Source organism: Natator depressus, chromosome 3, assembly GCF_965152275.1.
Source record: "Natator depressus isolate rNatDep1 chromosome 3, rNatDep2.hap1, whole genome shotgun sequence".
Taxonomy (NCBI): domain Eukaryota; kingdom Metazoa; phylum Chordata; order Testudines; family Cheloniidae; genus Natator; species Natator depressus.
The window spans coordinates 118,021,299-118,041,400 of NC_134236.1; the positions used below are offsets into that span (position 1 = coordinate 118,021,299).

Sequence of the window (20,102 nt, forward strand, 5' to 3'; positions counted from 1 at the left end):
TCTGGGGGGGGTGGGGTTATGAGCTCCTGGGACGGTGCAGCTGCAGAGCCCGGCCTGACCCGGTGCTCTGTGCTGCACGGTGGCATGACTGGCTCCAGCCGGGCGGTGCAGCTGTAGCGCCGCCAGCCACCCGTGCTCCAGGCAGCGTGGTAAGGGGGCAGGGAGCAGGGGGATTGGATAGAGGGCAGCGGAGTTTGGGAGGGGTGTTCAAGGGGCAGGGGTTCGGATAGGGGTTGGGGCGGTCAGAGGCAGGGAACAGGGGTTGAATGGGGGCAGGAGTCCCAGGGGGACAGTCAGGAATGAGAGGAGGGGTTGGATGGGGTGGCGGGGGAAAGTCGGGGTGGGGGTTCTGGGGTCGCTCAGGGGACAGGGAGAAGGGGTGGTTGGATGGGGCAGGGGTCTGGGGGGAGGCAGTCAGGAATGAGAGGAGGGATTGGATGGGGTCCTGGGGGGGCCATCAGGGGTGGGGGTTCTGGGGGCAGTTGGGGACAGGGAGCGGGGGGGTGGATGGGGCAGCGGTCCCGGGGGGGCCGTCAGGGAATGGAGGGGTTGGATGGGGCAGGAGTCCCGAGAGGAGACAAGAAGAGGGGGGAATAAGGGGCAGGGGCCGGGCCATGCCTGGCTGTTTGGGGAGGCACAGCCTCCCCTAACCAGCCCTCCATACAATTTCCAAAACCCGATGCGGCCCTCAGGCCAAAAAGTTTGCCCGTCCCTGGTTTAGGAGCTACTTCCTTAAACATCAGAACTTCTGTTATTTCTTCATTGGGTGACACCATAACATGGCAAGCCTTTGTAGTTTCTGTTTCAGATTTTAGCCTGACATTATTGCTGAGGACACCCAGCTCCATATTCTGGACTAAAGGCTGTGCTGTGCTGAGTTTGGACTCAGAATAGTTGAGAAGGAAAGGGAGTGGAAAGGAGCCACCTTTATGCTTCCCTAATTTTTGGCCATCTGAAATGACTTTTGAAGTAATTTAGAGCAGCCTAAGGGCTGCTGTGTATTGCACTGACTGCTTTGCTGAATCAGCACCTTAGTTCAGAACCATGAAGGAAACATTTGTATATGGACTCTCACATGTGTGCAGCTGATTTCATTTATGGCTTGGTCTCCTAAATAGAATATAAGATATGGCACAACATTTTGTGACAATCCAATATTAATATTAGACACTCCAGGTACAGTGTACATATAGGTATATACAGGAACAGATGCATCCGATGAAGTGAGCTGTAGCTCACGGAAGCTTATGCTCAAATAAATTTGTTAGTCTCTAAGGTGCCACAAGTCCTCCTTTTCTTTTTGCGAATACAGACTAACACGGCTGCTTCTCTGAAACCTGTCAGATACTTCAGTGCTGCTCATGGTATAAAGTTGTAGTCAGACATATAGGAGTGTTGGAAATCGTATTGCTTGTGTAATTTAAAACTGTGCTAGACTAAACACTCTGGGGTATACTAGGAAACAGTCTCGCATTGTCAGGAGGCATTCTCCTATTTTCTTCTAGGATTCATTACCCTTTTTGTTTCATCTCCACCTCTCATCCTGCTTGAGAAACTGTTTTTATCTCCTTTTTTTACTATGGTTAAAATTTTCAAACACCCCTACACGATTTAGGTTCCTAAGTCCCATTTTCAAAAGTGACTTTGACACTAAGAAGCGCAATCTTATTTGAAAGTCAATAATCTGAAACAGATAATAAATAAAAACAAGTAAAAAGAAAGGTAAAGAACATTTTATTTTCTGTTCCTTCCTATCTTCCTGGAGTGAATGTGGCAAAAAAGAGGAGAAATAGATCATACAGAAAGTAACTTCAGACAATACTTAGTATCAAAATTGATGTTGCAGATTGAGCATGATCTTGTATTTCCTGTATGTGTTAAACATCCATGGAAATCAATACAAAAAATGTTGGATCAAATCACTAGAAAATTGCAAATGTTATTGTTTTGAATCTGTGAAACAGTTTTTCTTGTAAAGGACCACATTATGCCATTTATTGTTTTCTTTTATGCTGTATTATGCCTTCAAAGCAATAGGGAGTTATGCTTAAAAAATCAATGGTATGATATGGCCCAGTGAATTTAGAACAGGAGGAAACATGAATCTGTGAATCCCCTTTCCTATAGAAAGTTCTAAAAAGGCTGCACCTACATTCTGTGTCCTTTGTTTTCAAATGTGTCTACTTCTTTTAATCCAATAGAGTACCGAACAAATCACTACATTGTGTCAGAATTTTCCTGAAGTCCAGGCAAACGGCATGGAAGGACAAAAGGACAGCCAAGATCCACCCCTGAGACCACTGGGACGAGCCCTGTCTGATGCAGATAGGTTGAGAAAGGTCATCCAAGAACTTATGGACACTGAGAAATCGTATGTCAAGGTAATAGAAAAAACCTCCTGTTTAGCTATATGCTTCCTGTTGAGCTCTACAATGGTTTGCATACTATACTTGTACATTTTCAGGCTTATCTGTGTATGAGCTGACCACTAAAAGGGCCTGAGCTTACTCACATGAGCATTCACATCACCTTCAATGGACTTACCTTTTGTGAGTAAAGGCTGCAGGTCCAGGCCCTAAGATTTCAGATCCTTGGGCAATTTGAGATGTATTCCTATATCCAGGGGAGTGGAAATTCATGGGCAGAGGGCATCTGCAATATCTGAGGATTGAGATCATCCTGTCAGGTCATCCAGTGGATTTTTCCATACTTCTCCAGAATTTAAGCTTTCATATATTTTTAAAGATTAGCTTTTCTGATTACGAAGAATGTCTTTTACCATGGAAACTAATGCATTGGTCAATAATTGGCAATTATTTTTGAGTCTGCAGCCAGGGAGACTAAAACACATAATGCACAATTTCAGCTATTTCTAGTAATAATAATTTGTTCAATTAGTAAATAAGGCCATACTTTTTTTGAATGCCTGGCTCTTTAATTAGACCCAAGCTAATTAAGTCTGAATTCCAAAAGCAGAAATTTCAATTAAAAGTCTTATGTGAAGCTTGTATTTGTTAACTTTCATCAAGGAAGAAGCCTGTTCACAATCCGAAGTACTGCCAACCTAACACTTGATCTCCAAAATATATGCTATTAGGTATAGGTATTTGCTGGAATCAACATGCATGTGGAAGTCTAGGAGGGAAGGTTCCCAATGTATTTGCTTTAGAAATCTCAATTATCTCCAGCTATTCTTCCTCGAGCAAACTAGGTATATCTACATAAAATGGATCCCTGAAGAAGTCCAGCTGCTCTTTCTTGTATAGAGACCACTTTAATCAAGGTTTCAGAGTAGCAGCCATGTTAGTCTGCATCCACAAAAAGAAAAGGAGGACTTGTGGCACCTTAGAGACTAACAAATTTATTTGAGCATAAGCTTTCGTGAGCTACAGCTACAGTTCACAAAAGCTTATGCTCAAATAAATGTGTTAGTCTCTAAGGTGCAACAAGTACTCCTTTTCACTTTAATCAAGACTCAGATTGTGCCCTTAGATATTTGGATGCATCCACTTATGATACAAAGCAAGCATTGTACCTACTTGGACATGGGAACGTGACCTAAACTATGTGCAGGCATTTGGTAATCAGATAGTTTCATCTCGATCCCCCAAAATTCAAATAGCTTCAAGGACGACAATTCAGATTCTTTTTATCTTGTGGTTTAATATGGAGGTCATTGAGGTGTGTTGTAATAGCTGCCAAACATCCCAGATCAGGCAAGTCATAACATTTTGGTGCAGGGCTCTCAAGAAGACACACATTCTGCCCTCTCTGTAAGAAATTCTGCCACTTCTTTTCTCAGGGTCACAAAGCCCTACTGCATTGACCCACGAGGCAGCCATCACACTTTGATATGACATAAGTCTTCCAAAACAGCTTCAAGTCTGTGAAGAAATGACTGGAAAAGCCCTTTAATCATGTTGCCCTGAAAAAATAACAAAGCACCTTAATGTGTAATAAGGTTTAAAAACACTACACATCATTTTGATTGTTAATACTAGTGTTTAATGGACTTGTTACTGCTATTGTTCACCCAACCTGCATGCTTATGAACCTTGATGTTGTTCATGTATTTCAATATTTATGTTCTTCATAAAACCATCTTCTGTAATATTTGTGTACCTCTCTGCACTAAAACATCATTTCTTTGTTACACTGTGCAGTTTGGGGCTATAAGACTGATAAAGCCTCAGTGTTAGGTTCTGATTAGTTTGCGTCTAAACTAAAAATAGTTTTTAGTGTTGCAAAAAAGTGAATTGTTTCTCAGTTTTCTTCTTGAACATGATTTTTATACACAGCTTTCAAATGCAGTACGGTTTTGAATTGTTATATAAAGCTGAGCAAATTCTTTGTTTCTTGCAGGATTTGAGCTGCCTTTTTGGGTTATACTTGGAACCCCTTCAAAATGAGACCTTCCTTACCCAAGATGAGGTGAGGCAATGGTTAAAAAAGATGTTTTCTTCGTTCTTTTTTATTCTTTCTAAAATCGCTTGACACTTGGGCGAACATGACGGAGAAAGCAAACAGCAAACATACCAATAGAGCATACACTATTGTGTTTTTCTATTTAGCACATTAGTTACATCTTTTGTAATGGTAATTGTTCTCCTGACTAAAACATTTCTAAAAAATACTTTGGTATTTTTTAGCCACTTTTTCTTTGTGGAGTCAATGCCAACATTATTAAGAAAACAAAAAATCATTGACCTGTGGCATCCCTTTGTTTATAGCTCCTCTTTAGTGGATTGTCTCCTCATGGCATCCAGTAAAGTTGGACACTTCATGTCTGTCGTGTCTGATTTTCACACAGATGGAGTCATTGTTTGGCAGTCTGCCAGAAATGTTGAATTTCCAGAAGGTGTTTTTGGAGACCCTGGAAGATGGAATTTCTTCCTCCTCAGATTTTAACACACTGGAAACCCCATCCCAGTTCCGGGTAAACATGTGGTCTTTTAACAAATTGTAATGTGTCTGGAAGTTTGTGCAGAGTTCTGGTATTTAGGTTTATTTTCTCTCTCTCTTCTCTTTCTCTCCATATAGCAGGTTTTTTTATGTTTTAAAAGCTTTGCTTTTTATTGCAAATACATATTTGAGCACTGACTGAATTCAGAAATGAAAAATAAAGGCCTACTTTGCATTTTAGTTCTTCTCTTTTCCATGGTGCATGATGTGCCATTGGAAACAAGTACAGATTTAGATGTTCAGTATTCTATAAACACATAATGCTTAAAGGTGCTGTGTTCTCTTATAGCAAGGTCATTATCGCTTGGCCAAATTCTGCCCTGCATTATGCCCCCTGCAATCCACTGAAGTCATGGTGCCTAATTCACCGGCTACATGATACAAATAACCCCAACTATAGTCAATGGGAGTTCTCTCACATCCAGGGCCCATGGAGAGTAAGTGAAGGCAGAATATGGCTCACTGTATGGTTCTTCAGTATGCCTTAGTAGCACCACTCACTCACCACCCACAAGAGTTGGCTCCTATCCCGTGTCTGCTGTGTTATGGAAGTAGGGGACAGTTCTGCTGTGTCTCCCAGATACGCATTGACTTTTACTAAAGAAATTTTGGGTAAAAAGGCTATTTTTAAAATTTTGTTACTTTTTTTGGTTTGTCCCCTTCCCACCTCTTTTAATGGCTCCTACTTTTTTACTCTGTCATTCTGTGGATTGCTTTCTGATAAGATCTCTCTCCTGCCCTGGTAGTCCCCAGGACTCGCAGCCCTTCCCAAGCTTACCTTCATCCAAAAAAAGAAACACAAAGGCACCCAGGAATTACCACCTTTTAGAAAAAAATGTAAACAGGCTTGAAAATCATCAGAATTTTTTTTATACCTTCTTCTGTCATCAGCCCCTACTTGCTTTTCACCCATACAGTCACCCATATTCTTCCCAACACCATAAGCTCCGTCACATGGTTGCCCAACCTTCTCCCTATCCCATTGCAGCCATGTAGTAGGATAAAACTATATAATGTAGTCATTGAGGGGTAAACTAAGTGTATTCAACAGCATGACCAGTTATTAAACCTTGTGCAAGAAGCAATATTGTCAGTGTAAAGTAAACTTCCCAATACCTTTCCAATGGGGTAAACAGGGTTTTTGAAGAGCAAATGATTGCATGTGTTTGCATATCCAAGTATAGGAATGGAATCCCATTGTGTCTGTGTGAAGCTCCATTTATAAAATGTGCTGTTGTTAAGCAGCAGACACAGCAAAACCGATTTATTTTTGCAGACTCATGCTGCAACATGACGCTGTTGGCAGAGAAAGGAATCAAAGATGAAGTAATTGGTGTAGCTGACCCACACATACCTGGGACAGGGAGAGTGGAGGAGTACAGGGAATTATTTTTATATGTGCAGGAAAACTGCCTCTTCACACTTTTCAATTGACAGGCTCATGCTAGCTGTGATTTTCTTTGTGTAGAAGACAGGAGGTATGGAGATGTAATGAGTAATGCAGAAACACTAGAATTTTATTATAACTACTGATTTGTTTTTTCTTGGATTGCTCTATGAAGTGGCACTAATTACAGTATTAATCTTTAGCTTGTATGCATTTCATTAGCTTATTTCCCAAAGATACATAATAAATAGGGAAAGCTCAATTTTTTTAAGTTGTTCTTAATTTTTCTTTTTTAAAAAGTGAATTCAATGTTCATGAAACATGTCATTTTGATAGCACCGGAGACTGAAGTTCTCTATCTTGGACACCGCTGGTCCCCTGACGCACCTTTAATCCTGACCTGGAGGGACGAATGAGGGGAGAGTCAGTGCCCAAACCCTTGCAATGCTTGGTCTCATTGCTGAGGCTGAGACTGACTGCCAGATGAAGTGGTTGTTTTGGTGATGTCCACAGAGAACTGGCTGAAACCATCCAATCATTTACCGTAGGCCACTGAATAATTGTCAAATGGGAACAACTTTTACCTACAAACCTGGATTGGATTTGAATACATAACCTAAAGCCAAAAGGCTCCATATTCTACTAGAACCCTCTCACTTATACAGCCATACGTCGGAGAGGGTACACTTGCTTTTCAAACACCTACCTTTTGGAAAAATCCATTTCAACCACCTTTTTCAGTTGTAAACTGAGCATATTTATGGGAACGCCTTTGAAACAAAACAAATACAGAATCTAACAAGACTATCTGGCTTTTCAGAGTGGAGCCACACTTTAATGTTCTGGTATGCAGTGATTCCAGTTGTTAAATTAGGTTTATGGTTATATCTAGAGAATATATCCTTGCCAGCATGGTTCAGAACAGAAACTGCCTTAGCTTGGAAATGGGGCCACAACATAAACTATTTAAATCATTGCAGAGCCCTAATTAAGATTTTAATAAATAAATATGTTGATTATCTTGGTTTCAGAAACTGCTGTTTTCACTCGGTGGTTCTTTCCTGTATTATGCTGACCACTTCAAACTGTACAGTGGGTTCTGTGCAAACCACATAAAAGTTCAGAAAGTCCTTGAGCGAGGTAATTCATTTTTTTGATTGATATAATTCATTTGCATGACTTTAACTTCAAATAAATCACTATAACTAGTTTTATCAATTTGAGGTTTGTGCCCCAGGAGAATCCTAATATTAAAAAAGGAGAAGTGGGAGGTCTTTTTACATGAATATCTGTGATCTGTCTTTGTGCTGAAATGTAATCATGATCTGAGAAAATAATAGGAGAAGTTTTCTTTTGTAACACCTCCAGAGTAGCTTGAATAGCAACAGAAGCTCTTTCCATAAGGCTGTGCTATCTACAGATTCAGTTCACACTTAAAAAACCAGCAGCTTTGAGATCTATTTTTGGGTGTATGTGTGTGCGCAACATATGAGGGTTTGTGTCAGTCAAAGCTGCAGAGAACTAAGTGTACGTTGAGATAGAAGTGATAAATTAGTTCTTTCACACTGAGATCTTGGTGTTTGGTTGTTTTGGAGCAGGCCAAGTTTATGGTACATTGAGAGAGTTATGCCCAGGAGATGCTCACTCAGCAACTGTCAGTTCTGTAACGTTACTTGTAATTATTATGCTATTAAAACCCACGATTAATTATTCATTTTCTGCATTAAGCAGTGTTTGAAATGCATATGAAAAGTGCCTTTATAAAAAAAAAAAATGGAAACATTGTGTTCTTCTGTTCTCCAATTAGCTTCTATGACTTCTACATTGAACTGACCAGGTTTCCTTTCTACATTTAGCCAAAACAGATAAAGCTTTTAAGGCCTTTCTGGATGCACGGAACCCCACGAAACAGCATTCTTCTACGCTGGAGTCGTACCTCATCAAGCCTGTCCAGAGAGTGCTGAAGTACCCCTTGCTCCTGAAGGAACTGGTGTCCCTGACAGATAATGAGAGTGAGGAGCATTATCATCTGACAGGTCTCGATCTTCATTCTTCTATGGAGACTAAAGGGAGTTTCAGTTTAGTTTCAAGCCTTATCAAAATGGTACAACTGTTACACACCAGCAGAATTTCTGTGTTATTGGAAAGTCGTTTCAAATCTTAGAGAGAATAATACTTACTTTCCTTTCTCTCCTTTAAAAAAAAAAAAAAGTGATTAAGAGCAAGCTGCTTTCCGTTGTTTCCCAGAAAATCCTACTAGATGTTGGAGTGTATGGATGTCTTTGAAAAAATGGGTATGGCCAAGAGCTGCCATGATGGTTGGGACCAAGCTTCCCAATCTGTATTATTCTTGGAACACAATCAAGACAACTCAGTGTACTTGCTTTTTTTTTTTTTTTTTTTTTTTTTTTTAAGCTAGGAAATGGTGAAGAAAACTCCATCTTGTGGTGGTTATTCACTGTCAAAACATGTTAAAAAAAACTCAGCCAAATCAGTGAGAGAAAATTGCCCATAACTCTCATTTTAGTAGAGATGGATTTATGACTTCAGAGGTTTGCAATCTTCCCATTTAGAAAGGAAAAGACCACCTGTTTAAGCACAAGAGAAAAGGAAGTAGGGGTTATTATTGTCTAGGACCTAGTCCTCCCTCTCTCACCCAAGCAAAACTCCCATTTGATCCTTTATTTGGATTTTAAATTATTTCAGTGGAACTTGAAAGCACTCAGCATCTGAGGGATCAGCGTTTTGAGGAAATGTTTTATGGGTTAATTTTTTTCATTTTCACAACATACAGACTGAGCAAAAATCTATTGTAAGTGAGAAATCTGAGGCTAACATCGAAGCAACAGGCTTATCAGGTATGCCCAGATACTAGTTCATCTGGTGCCAGTGGCAAAACTTTCCTTTGACTTCAAATAGAGCTGGCTAGAACCTTTACTGGAGGATTCAGAGTAGATGCCAAGTAAATACAGGTGTCAGCAACCCTGATCACTTTATATACATACACATATGTAAAAAAAAAAAAGTCAAATGTGAAGCTGTGCCATAAACCCCAAGAGCTGGGGAAACTCTTAAAGAAGAAAATAGCTTTTCTGTATCAAAACCAATCTTGAGATGAGTTGCTGGTGGAATAAACTTGACACCAAAATATGAAAGGAATACTCAGTTAACAGTTGGCAGGGTGTGGGGAAGCAAACCTCACCTCTTCTGACCCCTTTATATATAAACCCAGCTGAAATTCAACGCCTTTCTTGTAGTAGTAAGAATTTTTTTTTTTTAAAGCTGGTCTATAGAATTTAACCTCATGAATGTTTCCCCAAGATACAACATGCAAGGAGCCTGTGTGGTTGGCTACTGTATTTCCCCAAGTCTTCCTAGGCTGAGCCAAACTCGCGGGCCACCCCCCCCCTTTTTTTTTTTTTTTTTAACAGTAAAACTCATGCAAACAGCTTATTTTAGTGTGGCTGTAGTCACACTGAAGCTCCTAATGACCTTATTCATTGATTCTTGTTTATATTAATGGTGCCACAACCACAGCTATATTTACTACCGGCTGAAGTTTTATATACTTTGTAGCTTTTTTACTAAAATATTTATTTCAGTCTTTTGAGGGATTTAAAACACCAGCTAAGATGCTCTTTGAATATGCTTATCCACAGGTGTAGAGCCCATATTTACTAAGTAAAGTACTGATCTAGTCATAATTATTGTTGGTCATGGACCATTGTGGCTTGGGACCTTGAATAATTTCAGCCCTGAGTAAAAATCTCTCCTAGGCTTTAATAAAAAAAAAAAAAAAAGCATGCACTTATAAAATGAAACTGAATTATTTGTCTGTTAAATGGTGGATTTGTTTAAAAACTTCAGAAGCGCTGAAGGCAATGGAAAAAGTAGCCAGTCACATCAATGAGATGCAGAAGATATATGAGGACTATGGAACTGTGTTTGACCAGCTGGTTGCAGATCAGAGTGGAACAGAGAAGGAGGTAAGAGAAAGAATGGAACATATATTATTCACACTTCAGATGAAGTCCTGTAAGATACTGTATCTACTTAACTCTTATTGAAGTCATGAAGAGGATCTTAATTCAGAGTTCAGGGTGCTCGGTTTTGTGTGTCTCCCATCAAATTTCCTTCTCAAAGACCTTGTCTATACAAACAGTGCATGGCAAATTGGGGTGTAAATCTACCTCACAATACCCTACCCGCACACTCAGTGTCCCTGTGGACCCTACTGATGTGCACTAAAATGTCTTGTCTTGTTTCAGAGTGCACTGGGGAACTTTCAGTGCGCAGCAACAGGCTCCGCCCAGGTACTTTGTGCACAGCAGGCAAGTGCAAGGTAGACTTATACCCCATGCTGCAGATAAACTGTTCCTATAGATAAGACCTCAGCAGGTGCTGTCATGTTTACACAAAGTGCTGCCAGAACCTTCTCTTGGTCTGTCATGAAGGGCCGATGGGAGCAGACAGCCACTGTAACTCACAGCAAGAAAACAATGAAAATCAGTGGCTCTCAGCCTTTCCAGACTTCTGTGCCCTTTCGGGAGTCTTATTTGTCTTGTGTACCGCCAAGTTTCACCTCTCTTAAAAACTACTTGCTTTCAAAATCAGACATAAAACCACAAAGTGTCACAGCACACTAGTACTGAAAAATTGCTGACTTTCTCATTTTTACCATATAATTATAAAATAAATCAAGTGAAATATAAATATTGTACTTGTATTTCAGTGTACAGTGTATAGAGCAGTATAAACAAGTCATTGTATGAAATTTTAGTTTGTACTGACTTCACTAGTGCTTTTTATGTAGCCTGTTGTAAAACTAGGCAAATAGATGAGTTGATGTAACCCCGGAAGGACCTCTGCCTACCCCCAGGGGTACATGTTGGTTCCCTGGTTGGGAATCACTCCTGTAGATTATCCACGTCCCAAGGCTTGAGGTCACATTTTATGCATGAGTGCTTAGATTTCAGAAAATGGAATCTTTTTTCATCAAAAAGATTCTAGCAGGATTCATTATAATGCCCATTACTAACATCATTCTGGATTCATCTAGTGTTGATACATACATGGCTGTTTATAAGCACAAAAAAAATTAGTCGGTATTAGGGGCCAGCGCATCTGCTAGTATGAACTGTCATAGTTCTGCTGACTTCAGTTGAGCACTCCCAATTTACACCAGCTGGGGAAGTGGCTATTTTTGTCTATTAATATTTGTAATGTGTTCTCTGGTGTGAGAGACTCTTACCATCCAGGAAGGGCTTTTTTGTTACTAATATCTCAAAATTATTTGCTCTGATCTGAGCTCTAGACATGAATGTGCATCCAAGTAAAATGTGTATTTATCACCCCTCTAATCAAATTGGTTATTTTATTACAATATTAAAAAAGAAAACTAGCAGAAGCATAATGGATCATGTTCTCTAGTGTCTCCCAGAACTGGGCCAGCAAGCTCACTAGATTTAGCCATTTGTGGCCAAAGATGTATAAGTGGATCTCCCATTTAGCTTGATCCTTAAAGGTGTGACAGCTACTGATTTCATTGTTTTAAGTTTCATCCTGGTAAAAGAGCCAAATTGTTTCTGTTCTGGAAGCGAGAAAGAACTGCTCAAAAGAAAGAAAAGCCTAAGAGAACCAGTCATGTCCTAATTCAGTCAGTGAAAGGGTCTTATACATTGATTAGCCTACAGAAATGAAAGGGATGATAAAGGAACGTCACACTTGGCTGTATCTCAATGACAGAACTTCAAGTCAGACATAACATTCTTCAGCTTAAGTGTTAGTAACAAAAATAAGCTCTAAGAGGCAAATCACCCAGCTTCCATAACTTGTGTGCTATTATTTTTATGGGCAGTATTTTTTAAAATATATTGCTGTTCACACAACCACGGCTCAGTTGGGATGTGTATATATGGTTGCATTGAGCCATGGCTATATACAAATAACATTAAACACAGGCATACTTTTTATTTATCAGCCTGCACACGTTAACATTTGTGGTTGATGATTGTTAATCAAGAAATTAATTGCACTTATTTTTTATAACGTAATACAGGTCACAGAACTTTCAATGGGAGAACTTCTGATGCACTCTGCTGTTTCCTGGTTGAATCCTTTCCCATCACTGGGCAAAGCAAGAAAAGACCTTGAACTTACAGTGTTTGGTTAGTGTCCTATTAAGAGAAAACCCTAAAGATATCGAGTACATCATCTAGCTAGTAAAATATGACAACTGACATTGTACTAATGAAAACTAACTAAAACGTAAGCCCTGCTATAGCCATGTAATGGTTGGGGTAGTCCTTGATATGGAGGACAGACACACAATTTCCCGGAAATGTTATTGAGATGTAGAAGATAAAGGTCTAGATACCTGGAAATGAGATTAGTAGCACATGCACTAACTTCTCTGTGATGGCTTTTCCTTCTGCCTGCTCTACTATCACCAAAGACCTCAGCTCATCTCTGCAGACATTGCCACTGTATGGCATACACCTACATGGGTAGCTGAAGATCGTGAATGACTTTGAAGGTTTGAGTTAGTCATCAGCTACATGAAAGAATAACAGAGACTTTGAACTTCAACGAATTTAGACACAGCTGACTTATGTAGAAATTGTGGGTGAGCTAAAAAAAATTATGCTTAACATGCCAGTTGTGGGTAGCCTTTAGGGTAAGTGGGCATTTCTGTTTGAAATTGAAGCACATGCATGAGGAGGCACCACCTCTTTGCCCACAGATTAACACAGTTGGATTTACCAGTGATTCATTTATACTGAACATGTTGGGCCAGGTACTGGGAATTCCCAAACCCCATCCCTAAAGGGAAATGTCTGAGTGATACATGGGGAGGCAGGATAGTCCAGTGGTTAGAGAAACGGCATGCAACTGAGGAAATCTGGCTTCAATTCCCCACCTCCACCACAGACATTTCCTAGTGACCATAGGCAACTCACTGAGTGCCTCAGTTCTCCATCTGCAAAATGAAGATAATAGCACTTCCCTACCTCACTGGGGCATTGTGAGGATAGATACATTTAAAGTGTGTGAGGCACTCAGATATGATGGTAATACCTTAGATAGCTAATCAGGAATTTGGAGAGTTCTGAAGTTTGTCACGCTCCAGAGGAAATGCTGAACTGCATCAAAGAACAGATTTGACATCATCTCTAATGGGCCTCTTTTTTTCTGCAACACTTTCCTTCCCCTCAAGGGAAGTTGCTAGCATGTTGCTTCTTCACAATAATGTTTCCAATTTGTACATCTGCATTTATTAAAGGCCAATTTCTGTAACCTTGATACAGGGCGATAGGCTTTCAAACAATATTGCTCATCCCTAATTCTTTTAAGAAAGTAGTTTTGTGACAGAGGCAGACTTGCATCACACAGTTTAAGCAGTTGCTATGGGAATTTTTTTGTTGTGTGTGTAGGGTCAACAAATACCCTGTAGATTGTAGTTAACTAGAAATAACTGTAAATAGTCAGTACAACCATCATGTCTCTTTTGTTGAATACTAGACCTACAATCAGAGGCCTCTTGTTTTTCCTTTTCAGTTTTTAAGCGGGCCGTCATACTGGTATATAAGGAGAACTGTAAACTGAAAAAGAAACTGGTAAGTCTGGCAATAATTTCAATTCAAGCTATATATATTTAAGCATAGGGTCATAGAGTTTAAGGCCAGAAGGGACCACCAGATCATCTAGGATCACTATTATGATTCAAAATTGAATATGCCAACTTGAAAGAAAAGTGAATGGTACAAGCTGCTGGTTTAATGCAGCCATATCACAGTGGGCTGTGCTTGCTCTCACAGGCTAAATTGGTTGAAGTGTTCAGTATTTGACTGAGACTAGAAGACTGTTTGGATGTTGCAACAGATTGTGTTACTGATTCAATAAGCAGCACATTTCTGTGTGAACTAATGCCCCAGCAGGATGTTGGGAGGTGATTTCAGTCAGATGAGATATTAAACTTCATCATTTGAGAGTCATTAAAGAACCTAGGGGACTTTTCATTAACCTGGGTATTCTGGCATAATTCAAACTCAGTTATTTGCCAATTACATCACTTCCCCCTATAGTATCAACTGAATATGCATTCTTTATGTCCTGTCCTAAACTGGTGAGCCATGTAGCTAAAGCGATCCCTGTATGTAGTACATAGTTCACTCTGGAACGAAAGGTAGTATGGAAAGACAACATACTTATTTAATCGGGATAGCTAAAACAAATGTCCGTTTACAGCTAAGTATCATATTTTATAGGCCCCAAATACTTGAAATACACCCAACTCTCTACTCCTCAGGAGGTCACAAGGAAACCAATCAAGGGAGTGTCTTGAAATAACTTGCAGAGACTGATATACAATGAGCAGTTAAATCTAGAAAGAAATAAGCCATGCCTTAATTTGCCTAGGATGGCTTTTCCCCGTGAATAAGCTAATTACATGCTCCTGAGGGCATTCTGCGCCAAAAAATTAAAAATGCTGCGCACATTTTAAAATTCTGCAAATTCAGCATATTTTATTTGTCAGATAGAATCATAGAATATCAGGGTTGGAAGGGACCTCAGGAGGTCATCTAGTCCAACCCCCTGCTCAAAGCAGGACCGATCCCCAATTAAATCATCCCAGCCAGGGCTTTGTCAAGCCTGACCTTAAAAACTTCTAAGGAAGGAGATTCCACCACCTCCCTAGGTAATGCATTCCAGTGTTTCACCACCCTCCTAGTGAAAAAGTTTTTCCTAATATCCAACCTAAATCTCCCCCACTGCAACTTGAGACCATTACTCCTTGTCCTGTCATCCGCTACCACTGAGAATAGTCTAAATCCATCCTCTTTGGAACCACCTTTCAGGTAGTTGAAAGCAGCTATCAAATCTCCCCTCATTCTTCTCTTCTGTAGACTAAACAATCCCAGTTCCCTCAGCCTCTCCTCGGAAGTCATGTGTTCCAGTCCCCTGATCATTTTTGTTGCCCTCTGCTGGACTCTCTCCAATTTTTCCACATCCTTCTTGTAGTGTGGGGCCCAAATGTGGAGGCTCCAGCATGGCATTGGGGAGCACAGGGCACTGGCTGCACAGATATCAGAGATCACTGTGCAGGAACATGGACTCAGTGGTAAGGCTGCACCCAATCCTGACACAGCGCAAGGACCGGGCCTGGCCCAGAAACACCCCAGAGCCCTGCTCCTCCATGACAGGTGTGGGCAGGCAGGCTCAGCAAGGCAGGATCTAGGTGTGGAGAGGCTTAGTGTGGGGGGAATCCAGGTGTGGGTTGAGAGAGTTGTGTCGGGCAATTGGGGTGCGGGTGGTTCAATGGGGGATATCATTGGATACACAAGGGCTTGTTGGGGGGTTCTGGATGCAACAGTAATGGGACTCTGCAGGGGGGTCCTGGTGAAGGTGGTTGGGGTTCAGCAGCGGGGATCTAAGTGTGTGGGGGATTGAGCTCATAGGGTGTGGGGGGGCTCAGTGGAGGGAGCCATATGCTGGGAGAGTGGGGTTGGGATCCAGGTGCAGCTGTTTGGGGCTCAATTGGGTGGGGATCCAGGTGGCTCGTCAGGGTAGTCCAGGCTTGGCGGGGGTGGGGGGAGTGAGGCTCAGCGGAGAGTCAGGTATGAGGAGGTCTGGATGCACAGGGGTTGGCTGGATGGGGGAGCAGCTCCCTGTACAGTGATCCCTCCCTCTGCAGTTGAGGAGCGATGGGTGCAGGAAGCGCTGGGGGGGTAGGGTGGGGGGTAGTTTGCAGCGCTTCCTACAGCTGGGGGAGAAATCTAGGGGGTGGGTCTGACCCGGCCCCATATGCCATGCAGGGGAAGAGGAAGTCCCATCCTCCTCAGCCGGGACTAGCAGCTGAGCCTGGCGCAGGGTAGGAGCCACCAGCTGGGTCTTCCCCAGTCCTGCCCTCCCCCCATAGTGATTCACCTCTCTAATGGCTGCCCTGGGCACCTGAAACATACTGCTAGGGAGGGTCACTTGATCGTTTTTGTGGCTTCCCTTTGCTTCCCTGTCAAAGTCATTTTTCTGCGGGGGACATAAATTCTGCGCATGCGCAGGGCACAGAATTCCCCCAGGAGTAAATTACAACAGAGGAGATGACATGGAGCATTAATGTAATGTGCTTATACTAAGAGAGATATAAACAACTGTAATAAAAGGAAATGTAACAGTATTGTCAAACTGAAGAATTTGTTTTCTAAACAATAGGTAGTTGGTTTACTCATAGTGAACTTGCTCTCAGGTAGTTTCCTTCATGTGGAAATATGTAATTTATTAAAAAACTCATTTTTCAAAGCTGCAGCAATCTGTATTTCTCAGCTCTAGCTCTCCATTGTTTTACAATCAAAGTAACAGTAAGATATTTAAGGAGTAAGACTATTCGGATAAAATTTGCCTTGTGAAGTGAGTACTTGGACAGAAGGCCATTTTATCAAGAACGTTTATATCAATGCAGACGTCACTTATGTTGCTTTACCTCTTTTTTAAAAAATATGTCTTGGTTATTTTTCAATTTGTAGCCCAATAATGTACGGGCTGCACATAATTACGGCGACTTGGATCCATTTAAATTTCGTTGGCTAATTCCTTTATCTGCTCTTCAAGTCCGGCTGGGGAATACAGCAGGTAATTATATTTAACTGAATACATTAGGAACTAATAAATAGCTGCACATTGCTTTCTGAAGTCTTGTGAACAGGCAAACATTGCAAACCTGGCTACACAATGTAGTATCAGATGAACATATGCCCTCTTATCTCTCCCTCCTATAAATATTTATACACCCACACCCTGTAGTAGCATGTGCTTGTAAGGGCCATAGGCTTTATACACTGATAGATATTTTCATTCAGATATTCTGTCTTCACACCTCATTTTCTTCCCTTCTGTAATCAGAGAACAAGTTCAGGAATGTTGGATGTTAAACGGTTAGCCTGAAGCTGACTTGCTAGGCTGGTGTTGCTATGTCATGACCGAAACTCACAATAGAGCTGCGACAAGTTAGGATTAACATGGCAAAACAGAAACCCACAACAAAAGGGTAGGAAAAAACCTGAAGAGGCTGCTCAAAGCAATCTAATGATAACATGGTAATATGGGCCAAAGTCTTTCATACTTGACACCCCGTGCAATATCACTGCCGTCCAGGGGTGGCAAGGAATATAATCAGGATGCAGCATGAGAGAAAGGATTGTTCAGGGCTTAGTGTGCTAGTCTGAGATCTGGATTCCATTCTCTGCTCCATCACAGACTTCTTGTGTGACCTTGGGCAAGTCATTTATGGTGGAATTTTCAAAAGCACTTAGGTGCCTACTTCACTTAAATCAATGGAAATTAGGTGCCTAGGTGCTTTAGAAAATCCCATGATTAATCTCTGTGCCTCTGTTCCCTATCTGTAAGCAGGGGGATAATAGCACTTCCCTACCTCACAGGTGCGTGAGGATCAATATATGAACAACTGTGAAGGGCTCTAATACTATGGTGATGGAGGTCATGTAAGTGCTTCAGATATGAGACCTAAATCAGTCAATAAGAGCCCCAATTGATATAGCAGAGCTGAACTGAATTATGTGACAAGCTAATAGCTGAGCAGGAGGGGAGATTAAGCAGACAGAAACAAAGAGATGCCTGTCTATGCAAGGAATAGCCTAGTGTTGCCACTGGAGGTTCAAGGTCAAAGTTCCTGTGTCTGGTGAGAAAAGGCCTAATAATCAGACCTCATAGGGACTGGATTCCAAGGCTTCAGAAATAATGACGAGCATGTTCGTGTTTGTTGAAGCAAGTGATAGAAAGGAGGAGTCTCGTTCTGGAAAAGAAGTTGAGTTTTTAAAGACAAGTTGTTAAGCGATAAAACTTAGCACTCCTCGGAGGGTTCCAGCTCATCATGCAGATCTCAGCTTTTCTCTGAACCTTGTCTTGGTGAGACACTGAGATCTAGAGTGCTGATGGTGTAGTCTGAAGGCATGAATTATTCACAATTTTTTTCCTATCTCTAGGAACAGAAAACAATTGCATCTGGGAACTGATTCATACCAAGTCAGAAATAGAAGGCAGGCCTGAAACAATCTTTCAGTTGTGCAGCAGGTAAACTTGACATGAAGATTATTTTTGACAAAATTACACTAATGGAATGACAAAAGTACGTTGAGAACATTTTATTTTTCCAAGTGACCTTTTTTCCTGTCTCTCAGCACTTCTAAAACACCCATCACCTCAAATCCAGGCACTGAGGCAATGTTTACTTGGATGGAATTTGATGTGCTGAAAATATCTGAGATTGGAGTGAATTCGGCTCATTCATAGTGTCAGGAATCTGCACACACCTTTTATTGTACGATCTTAAATTTCAGTGAATTATATCTGATGCAATCAATGGCTAGAGTCACAAAGGGATTTATGCTCCCAAATGCCACCTCAGGTGCCGAAGTCCAAAATTTAGATCCTTAAAATCCCTGCTTAGCTGGCACTTGACTTTCCTAGGCACCTAATTTTCTGCTGCTTCAGTCCCCTAAACTACTTCTAGTGGGCGTGCACACAGCTGCCTCTCTCATGCCTAAACCTGACCAGGATCCTCAAACTAGGAGTTGCCTATCTCCCCTGCTGTGCCTGATCTGGTAGGCATGCCGAGTGGGCCTTGCATAAAACACAGCTGCTGAAGGAGATTAACCATTTGGCTAAAGGTTATGGGGCAGAGTACTCACCCAGAATGTGGGAGACCCAGGTTCAGATTCCCTCCATCTGCCTGATGTCTAGTACGTTCACCAGTGAGCTAGTGGGTATTCTGGGGTGGGACTCCTTCAACCTTCCTATTGAAGCTGTTCCACATAGTCTAAATAACTAAATAGCACCAACCTTCGGTAGCAAAGAAGGCAGCTCCAAATGACTGCTTGGGCATGGGAATATAAAAAAACTACAGTGACCTGTGTAATCTACCCTCTCATTGCTGTTCCCTTAAACCTGGCAGCGACTGCGAAAGCAAGACTAACATTGTTAAGGTGATTCGTTCCATTCTGCGGGAGAACTTCAGACGTCACATAAAATGTGAGTCACCATTGGAGAAAACGTGTAAAGATCGCCTAGTTCCACTCAAGAACCGCATCCCTGTTTCAGCCAAACTGGGTAAGAGTCAGTTTGCTAGACTGGGAAATACAGACTTGCAGTTTCATGATTATTATAGCATGAGCCAAACCATTTCTCTTTCTAGACATGAAGGGGGTGGTGTATTTTTACTGTAATTCATATTTTAAAATATAATTTACTTTTTGGTAGGGAGGCTTCATACCAAAAGTGCCAGTTATTATTAGGACTGTCACACAATTAAAAAATTTTTGTCGTGATTCATCGCACAATTAGTCACACTGTTAAACAATAATAGAATCCCATTTATTTAAATATTTTTGGATGTTTTCTACATTTTCAAATATATTGATTTCAGTTACAACACAGAATACAAAGTGTACAGTGCTTGCTTTATATTTTTGATTACAAATATTTGCACTGTAAAAAACAAACAGTATTTCTCAATACACCTAATAAAAGTACTGTCATGCAATCTCTTTATCCTGAAAGTTGAACTTACAAATGTCGAATTACGTACAAAAAACCCCTGCATTCAAAATAAAACAATGTAAAACTTTAGAGCCACTAAGTCCTACTTTTTGTTCAGCCAATCGCTCAGACAAACAAGTTTGTTTACATTTGCAGGAGATAATGCTGCCTGCTTCTTGTTTACAATGTCACCTGATAGTGAGAA

General features: G+C 41.0%; 1 protein-coding gene across 4 annotated transcripts in view; it reads left to right on the forward strand.

Moving 5' to 3' along the window:
• Positions 1-20,102, forward strand: part of TIAM2 (TIAM Rac1 associated GEF 2) — a 112,599-nt gene that overhangs the window by 88,175 nt on the left and 4,322 nt on the right. For all 4 annotated transcript variants that reach the window (XM_074948657.1, XM_074948659.1, XM_074948660.1 and 1 more), the window contains 11 exons: positions 2,202-2,381; positions 4,363-4,431; positions 4,811-4,936; positions 7,381-7,489; positions 8,206-8,385; positions 10,217-10,335; positions 12,408-12,516; positions 13,907-13,965; positions 16,870-16,975; positions 18,346-18,433; positions 19,314-19,468. In XM_074948657.1, the coding sequence (XP_074804758.1) occupies positions 2,202-2,381; positions 4,363-4,431; positions 4,811-4,936; positions 7,381-7,489; positions 8,206-8,385; positions 10,217-10,335; positions 12,408-12,516; positions 13,907-13,965; positions 16,870-16,975; positions 18,346-18,433; positions 19,314-19,468 (1,300 nt within the window). The remainder of the gene's footprint in view (positions 1-2,201; positions 2,382-4,362; positions 4,432-4,810; positions 4,937-7,380; positions 7,490-8,205; positions 8,386-10,216; positions 10,336-12,407; positions 12,517-13,906; positions 13,966-16,869; positions 16,976-18,345; positions 18,434-19,313; positions 19,469-20,102) is intronic.